At 39.6% G+C, this 8,493-nt stretch overlaps 1 protein-coding gene across 2 annotated transcripts; it reads left to right on the top strand.

Moving 5' to 3' along the window:
• Positions 1 to 400: 400 nt before the first annotated feature.
• On the top strand, positions 401 to 8,235 carry psmd5 (proteasome 26S subunit, non-ATPase 5). 2 transcript variants are annotated; one of them, XM_026929316.3, is made up of 10 exons: positions 401 to 597; positions 1,294 to 1,438; positions 1,521 to 1,634; positions 2,499 to 2,627; positions 3,655 to 3,764; positions 4,073 to 4,215; positions 4,319 to 4,510; positions 4,646 to 4,755; positions 5,224 to 5,364; positions 6,457 to 8,235. In XM_026929316.3, the coding sequence occupies exons 1-10, from the start codon at positions 416 to 418 to the stop codon at positions 6,712 to 6,714; spliced, it is 1,524 nt and encodes a 507-aa protein (XP_026785117.3). In that variant the 5' UTR covers positions 401 to 415; the 3' UTR covers positions 6,715 to 8,235. The 2 variants fall into 2 exon arrangements, with proteins under 2 accessions (XP_026785117.3, XP_053096411.1); XM_053240436.1 differs by lacking the exon at positions 401 to 597 and adding an exon at positions 619 to 852.
• Positions 8,236 to 8,493: the final 258 nt, after the last annotated feature.

The raw sequence follows: 8,493 nt of genomic DNA, 5'->3' as shown, positions 1-8,493 counted from the left end.
GCGTTGTATCGTATTATAATACAAAATAATACTAATAATCACAATCATTCCAAAGATTATTTAAAAAAATTTATTAGGTTATCATTCAAGTTCAGAAAACCAAAAAGCTACACAAAAACAAAACATGTTCAACCACATGAACTGTACACCAAACTATTGCAGAACTGAGTGCCTTGAATGTCACCTCATAAGGAGAACCAACTGAATCTAAGTTATTAGAACATTTGGTCAGAATATAATCCGTTTTCTTCTAGGAAACACAATGACAATAAACTTTTCACTTTTTAAATCTTTTTCAAGCTCTGTGCCTGCAGGAGTCTCGTTCGGCGCATGCGCACTGGCCTCCCTGTTACGCTCTAAGAGGGGTGGGGCTAAACTCGTCGCGCGCTGACGCATTTCAAACATTTTGAGCATCATGGCGGCTACCATTGAAAGTTTGTTAGCAGAGCTAGCCGAAGTGGAGGATCCAGTCGAGGGACTCAGGAGCCTCAGGAGCCTCAGGACGGCTGTTTTGGCGACTCCTCTTAGCTCTTTGAGGGAAACTTTATCCGTTGAGCAGCTGGGAATCATTTTCTCGCTGCTGAACACAAATGACACGTATGTTTTCAGATTGCTGAGTCAGTGTACGTCTTCCCCAATGGCTCACTATTGGGCATGAGCTGCACTACACAGGGGCTTTAAAGTCATTACTTATACAGGATCCTAAAAGTATGAAAACATACTTGGACCTTTGGACAAATAATAAACTTTTGCTGTTTGTAGCAACCATTATTTTATTCCCTGTTGGTCATAGTGTGCTGGAGAGGGTGTGACAGGTGTTATTTTGTACTGAATGCAGCAAACCTATACCAGGTACAGGGCTGAATCCCAAATGGATCCCTTTTAAAAATCTCATGCACTATGTAGGGTGTAGAAGCCATTATGTCATACCATGTGTAGTGCACTGATTATGGTAGTAGGAAGCTGAATCACAAATGATCCTTGTTAGACATATAGTGCACAATACAGTTAATACAAGTAATCTCACCCTACATACAGGATATATGTCTAACAGGGATCCATTTGGGATTCAGTTCTCTGCTATCAAAATCAGTGTCTCTGTAGTGATGTAAAAGTCTCTGTTGGACTTATAGTGAAATATATAAGGAGAAGGTATTATTTACTATCTATGATCCATCTTACAGGTTAATATCTCAGTTTAAGGGAATTACAAAACATTAATCAGTGTTAACTGATGTCTGTACTACTTCAGCATTCATTGCGTTCAAATATGACAGCTGTGTGTGTTTATAGGGAGCAGATAGAAGTCTGTGTGGAGATTTTGGGACGGGTCTTGGAGGTATTAGACCCTGCCCACCTGGCTCGCAACTGCAAAGTGGAGCTCCAGAGCGGACTTAACCACCCGGATAATTCTGTCAAAGTGCTCGCTCTCACGCAGGTCGGAAGTATGTTCAAGTATGTCTGCATTCACATCATCTCTTCTGTTAACTGTTTTCATGAACCGGTTTATGTGCTTGCAGATTGGGCGGATGCTTGGCGATGCTGATGGGATTGCAGAGGCGATGAATAATCCTGAGATTCTACAAGATGTGATCCAGAGCATGGGGGCAGAAAGTTTAGGTGTATCTAAAGAGGTATGATGGGCAATTTCTGTCATTGGTCATATAGATTTACATATTCCAGGTTTGTTTCAGTTTTGTTCCTGAAGATCTTTAGCTTCTACAGGTATTTTAATTGTTTTCACCTATTCAGCTGTACCAAATGAAAGACTACTTGACGTTATGAATCACGAGAGACTACCCTGGATTGAGAGTCTCTAAAAACAGAAAAATTTCAACAGAAATATCTAGAGCTCAAAATGGCAAATACAATAATGTGTTGTATCTGTACTGTGAATTAGCTAACACAATTAACAATAAGGACAATGTGCTTATAAAATGCAAAATAGTACAAAATATACTAAAATGTAGCAGAATCTCACATTAAATTATGTGAAATTAGTTAACGTATATTAGTATTTTCAAATATAGCTTTGCTTAGAAGCCACCATTTTGCTTAACGTTAACGATAATACCAGCTGCTTGAGTCTGACATTCTTGATTTTAAATTGCATGCTTTATTAAAAGTAATTAAATCCTTTTTTTTATTTCTAATTAAACATACCTTATTTGAATAATCAATTAGTTAAACAAGTATTTTAAGATTTATACTGTATAAGAACTCAGATATTCAGTTATTCAAATTACCATCCGTATTCTAACAGAATTCTTCTAGCAGTATTTAGTTCCCTGTCTGTTCCTGGAGTTCTATCAGATCTGGTTTAGTTCAGGATCTCAACCTCAGATGTGTAAGGATATGTAGCTGCTGGTTAAATAACCTCAGTGCTATAACATATCTTGTTTGAATGACTAGTTCTATTTTTCTTGAAACAGCTAACCTACAGTCATTGCTTACTGCTTGTATTCTTTTGCATTTTTACGTTTTTACTTTTCTTTCAGGCGATATCTGCCCTCAGCAAGCTAAGCAACACAAAGGCAGGGCTTGACGCTCTGTTCCGCACTGATTTGTTAAAAAAACTCAACGACGTGATGGCCATCAGTGACATTGTCAGATACAGAGTGTATGAGGTGTGCATCAGCTGTTCCACTTACACCCGTTTTGCTTTTGAGTTTTCACATCCTTTGTGTGTGTGTGTGTGTGTGTGTGTGTGTGTGTGCGTGTGTATGTGTATATACACCGATCAGCCATAACATTAAAACCACCTGCCTAATATTGTGTAGGTCCCCTTTGTGCCACCAAAACAGCTCTGCTCCATCGAGGAATGGACTCCACAAGAACTCTGAAGGTGTGCTGTGGTATCTGGCACAAAGACGTTAGCAGCAGATCCTTTATGTCCTGTAAGTTGCGAGGAGGGGCCTCCATGGATCGGACTTGTTTGTCCAGCACGTCCCACAGATGCTCGATTGGATTGAGATCTGGGTAATTTGGAGGCCAAGTCAACACCTTGAACTCTGCGCAGTCTTGATCGGTCTGCGGCTCCGCAGCCCTATACTCAGCAAGCTGCGATGCACTGTGTGTTCTGACACCTTTCTATCATAACCAGCATTAACTTTTACAACAATTTGTGCTACAGTAGCTCTTCTGTGAGACTGGACCAGACCAGCTAGCCTTTGATCCCCACACGCATCAGTGAGACTTGGGCGCCCATGAACCTGTCGCTGGTTCACCAGTTGTCCTTCCTTGGACCACGTTTGGTAGGTACTAACCACTGCATAACAGGAACACCCCACAAGACCTGCCATTTTGGAGATGCTCTGACCCAGTCGTCTAGCCATCACAATTTGGCCCTTGTAAAAATCGCTCCTTACACTTGCCCATTTGTCCTTCCACATCAACTTCGAGAGCTGATTGTTCACTTGCTGCCTAATATACCCCACCACTTGACAGCTGCCAGTGTAACGAGATAATCAATGTTATTCACTTCACCTGTCAGTGGTTTTAATATTATGGCTGATTGGTGTATATATATTGGTAGGTGTGTGTAAGTGTAAGTAAGTAATGTGGGTAAGATATCCCTCTGTGTACTTGTGCACTCACATGTGCATGTACACACCACACTTTGTGTACATGTATATAATGTGTGTGTGCATGCAGCTGGTGGTGGAGATCTGCTCTGTGTCCCCTGTCTCACTGGGTTACTGCGCCAGCAGCAGCTTTCTCACTAAACTACTTGAGGAACTGACTGGAGACGATGTTCTCATCAGGTAATGCACACAGTTCATGCACACGCCAGGTGTTACACTGTAGTGTGTATTAGTCAAGCCAGGTAGGGTTTTATTTATACATTTACAGTGGGGCGAAGTGTCGAACGTCTAGCACCATTAAACCAGAAAATATAGGAATGAACAAGACTTGTGCAAAGCATGTTTTCGAGGAAATGCGCTCTATTCAGAAGAAAAGACCATTAAAATTCAAATAAATATGGATTAAATAACATGATAGAAATAATATTTTTATAAATAATCGTAGTGTGTACTACAGATCACTCACTTCAGATCTCTCACGCATTTAGAGCGACAGCTATAGAGATGGTCACCAATCTGGCTCAGAGCCAACATGGCCGTCAGTACCTGGCACAGCAGGGAATCATGGATAAAATATCCAACATGATTCTGGCCGCAGACTCCGATCCCTTCTCCAGTTTCTACCTGCCAGGTTTGTGTGTATGCGTTGATGCATATTTGCATTTAGAATACAGTAAAGTGCATTTCTTCCAGCCTGGTTAAATGCGTTGGAGTGTGTGTATGTATGTGTGCAGGCCTGGTGAAGTTCTTTGGGAACCTGGCCATCATGGACAGCCCACAGCAGGTGTGTGAGAATTACCCAGCATTCCTCAACATGGTGTTTGCCATGGCAATGTCCCCTGACTCCACACAGATCCCTGTTGCCCTGGATACTCTGGGAGTGCTGGGTGGCACTGTTGAGGGCAAACAAGTGCTGCATAAAACAGGTGTGTGTGTGTATGTGTGTTGCAGACTGTGCTGCTGATGTATGCATTTTCTGGTGGAAGTTGTATCTTCTCTATTGTATATGTGATCTGTGTGTGTGTGTGTGTGTGTGTGTGTGATCACTCTCTGCTTCTCAGGTGAACAGTTTAACACAGTGATAAAGCGAATGAGTAAGTTAGCCCAAGATGGAGCTACTGATCTCAGAGCGAGGAGTCTGGAGGCCATTGCTCAGCTACTCACACTACCAGTATGAATATGTGTGTGCATGTGTGTGTGTGCTCACCCTGCTGTGGACTGACGTTCCAGAACAACCCTAGTTAGATTAAAGATTAGAATTGTCTTTTGTTAGTTTAAGCTAATTAACCCCAAAGACATTTTTATAACCTTTTTCACCACTCTTTATCAAGGGTGCCAATAATACTGAGACAGCTTTATAGAGGGTGGGGCAGGTGGAGGCGGTCAGGGATGGGGCCAGAATTTCATCCTAGTGCAGATCTGTAAATCACAATACACAATGTACAAAAATTCATAATTGGCTGGATGGCCTTAGTCTCTCTGCTGTTGATCAGAACAACGTTAAGCAATCTTGTGCATCTGTAAGCTCAAGAGTACAGAATAAGGAGCTGTGTGTACTCCTTCTGGTAGAGTTTATATTCGTTCTCTGAAATAATGGCAAGGAAGGACCAGATTTAGAATGTGAGTGTATGCCACGCAGGTGGAGCAGCAGACGGATGACCTGTTACTGCTAACGGAGTCGTGGTTCTGCTCTCTGAGCTCAGAGCCGATGGAAATGATCAGGAACATCAGCACTCAGCCATTCCCTGAGTTACACTGCAGCGCGCTACGCATATTCACTGTAAGTTTGTGCGTGTGTGTTTCCTATCTAAAGCATGTTAAACAGGGTGTACGTGCATGATAATAAACCATGATAAAAGGAGCTAAAATAGTTATACTATTAGCATTATTCCTTACCAGTATAGATGATTAGTCCAGGTGCAGAGCATTACTTGAAATACACAAGGAATAAAACCTTAGAGGGCATGCTGTAGTAGGAAAATAATCAGTGGGGTGATGAGGCCTGCTGTGTAGACACTGTTAACACTCAAAAGCTGATTATTTTCCCCAAATAAAAAAAAAACAGTGCATCCCAAAGTGTCTTATTCCTCTTGTAGCACAGCAATCTGCTTAACAATGCTTTAATAAGTAAAGAATGGCACGTAATTCTTATCCATTTATAGTTGGATTTAATGCTTTAGAACGTCCACAAAACAAGTGAGTTCCTGTTATCACTTGTGTTATAGCAGCTATTAACAGTCGTTAACACCGTCTCTTTTCTCTCTCTTGTACTGAAGACTCTCCTGTGTCAGAAAACTTAAACTCACAGCATTATCTCTGATCGTTACAACGTACTGACACTGGAGACTCCTTCTAAAAACACTACATAAATGTCCTGTCACAGCAAAATTCAGCATAACAGTTATGTGTTTTTACAAAGAAATAAAAAAAAACTGGGTAGTCAGGTAAAAAGAAGTATTTCTGCATCAGATTGAGACACTAAATTCTTTGGATTGGCTTCTGGGAGTGAATGACAATGCTGTTAAAAACATTACTTAAAAAAAAACATTAGGATGAACAAATTATGTAGAATTTGTGTGACTGTTTAACTGCAAATCATGGTTTGTTAAAATGTTACTCTGATATTTACACACTCCCTAAACAAACAGGAGTCTGATTGTAACACCAAAAATAAAAATTCATGTATATAGACATGTGAAATGTGCATGCATGCAACTTCAGTGAATAGGTGATTAGAAGGCAATTATTCTGATCAAAGGGTCTTTCCTGTTAAATAATTGTCCCTGTAAATATTTAATGGTTTTATTACCTGCCAAATGATAGACCACCTTAATATACTAAATAAAATCCTTTCTGGTATTTTGAACCACAGGCTATTGCATGCCAGGCTTGGGGCCAGCGAATGATGATGTCATCACCAGGATTCGCTGAATGGGTGGTGGAGCGCTCTGTTAGTAAGGGGAAGGAGGCAAAAGACTGTAAATTCGAGCTGGTTGGTGCGCTGTTGAGCTCATCTAGCACACAAGAAATCTTCGGCACTCAAAATTACTTGAAGCTGAAAACATACCTAAAGGAGGGACCCTACTACGTGAGCGCCATAGCGTCCGTCACCACTGAGGGAGCAGACTAATTAAAGAAGCCAAACATTTATCAATATTCATTCAAGTTCATTTACAGAAGCGGGTTCCTTCCCTCTTGGCATAAAGACTGTCTGAATCACTTACACATTAATATTATCGATTGAGACAGACACATACACACCAGTTATATTCATCCTCCTGTTAAGTTAATGGAACCAATTCAGCATTTTTCCTTTTGGGATAAAAACTTACATTACTTACATTATCTTTGTCTTTCAGTTTCCCTCTGTCACCATGTTCACACTAGCAAGCGACTTTTCAGTTACTGTGCAAGTTTGCGACACAGAACTCTATGGACCAATTCTACAGTACAGAATATCCAAAAATCTGCTCAATTCTGTACTCTCCCCAATTTCTATTTGTATTTAACAGCGCAAACAAATGCACATCTTATAACCACAGTCAAATCTTTTCCTGCGATTTATTCTGATATTAAAATATTCAGGATTGGACAAATCATAAATCCATTAGCTAACCCACTGGGCAAGTGAAAACTTAAAAATGGTAGCTAATGTCATGTAATAAAGTATATTTAAACAAAATGTGCTTCACAAAATACGCTTGAGTGTATCTCACCACTAGCTAGTTAAGTAGCTAGTTATAAATTTGAATTTATGAAATCCCATATAGGGGATGATTCAGCCATAGTGTATCGTTTTCTAGGAAAGTCTGAGGTAACCCATCATGTCTGCACTCATGAGAAAAAGTCACATTTAGCTATAAGCTACAGTGTTCTCTCTTCACATCACACATAAAAGATATTATAGTCTGGCTAGCGTCTTTATATTATTTATGTGTTCTTCATACTAAAAAGATGATGTCATCCATGCACACAAATTTATCCAACTAGTAAAAGCTGTGAAACACATTTAGTTTAAATGTACATACTGAAAGGTTTGAAAATAGGACTTTTCTTTCTCTGGTTGAACAAGAGAAGGGAAAAAAAGGTTGGTAACTGCTATCCTACTTAGCTTACTTGTCTGCAACTTTGAATTGAAAAAAAAAAAAAGAAGCCCAGACATGTAATCATCATCTCCCAGGCTACTGATTTATCCGCTTCTGGTGAGGTGTAGAAATTTTGATACACTATACTGGCTACTACCAGATTTATAGGAATTGTGGGAAAAGTGGACACGCTATGACTACAAGAGACAAACCTGGAGCGACATCAACATCTGGTCACTTGTTAGTGTGAACTCACACATTACTTAAGATGATTGTTCCTGAAATGCTGTGAACACACAACTAACACCTGCTTAACAGTGGTGTTAATTTACCAAAAGTGATTCCAAGTGTGAATATCTGCTACGCTTTATGTTTTTCAGAAACACTGATGTTTGTTTTACCTGTTGCACTAAACTGAATATGTTTCTTTTTCTGTCCTTGTTGATCTTTCTTTATATTCAAATCCGGTGTTTGTATTTCCTGCTCTGCTTGATTTCATTGGATTTAGTTCTTTTTGGATTGTTTATTGTTGTTCATAATAAACGATGAAATGATAGTTTTGTTAATTTTGGATTCAGTACTGAAAATCTCTTTCTTGATCACCATAATAGTAGATTTTGGATGTTTCTAGATGATTACTCTCATAAGCAGGCCCAATGTGTCTCATGTTAGGAATTTCTCATACTGGGAATAGCAATTTTATTCACATTGCATAAACTACAGTATTTCTGTAATCAAAACTTAAAACTTGCATTTAATTCTAAATCTTGTGTTATATGCTGAATATATTTCAGTAAAGAAGCATTTCTATAAGCAGTTTGCAA

Source organism: Pangasianodon hypophthalmus, chromosome 15, assembly GCF_027358585.1.
Source record: "Pangasianodon hypophthalmus isolate fPanHyp1 chromosome 15, fPanHyp1.pri, whole genome shotgun sequence".
NCBI lineage: Eukaryota > Metazoa > Chordata > Actinopteri > Siluriformes > Pangasiidae > Pangasianodon > Pangasianodon hypophthalmus.
Note: the sequence above shows the minus strand (reverse complement) of the source record. Positions and strands in the feature narration are given on the sequence as shown.

Bases quoted from the DNA above. Each gene is read 5' to 3' on its own strand.
- psmd5 (XM_026929316.3), top strand. From the start codon at position 416: ATGGCGGCTACCATTGAAAGTTTGTTAGCAGAGCTAGCCGAAGTGGAG. The intron at 4,756-5,223 runs GTATGAATATGT...TATGCCACGCAG, and splicing joins CTCAGCTACTCACACTACCA to GTGGAGCAGCAGACGGATGA. The intron at 5,365-6,456 runs GTAAGTTTGTGC...TTTGAACCACAG, and splicing joins GCGCGCTACGCATATTCACT to GCTATTGCATGCCAGGCTTG.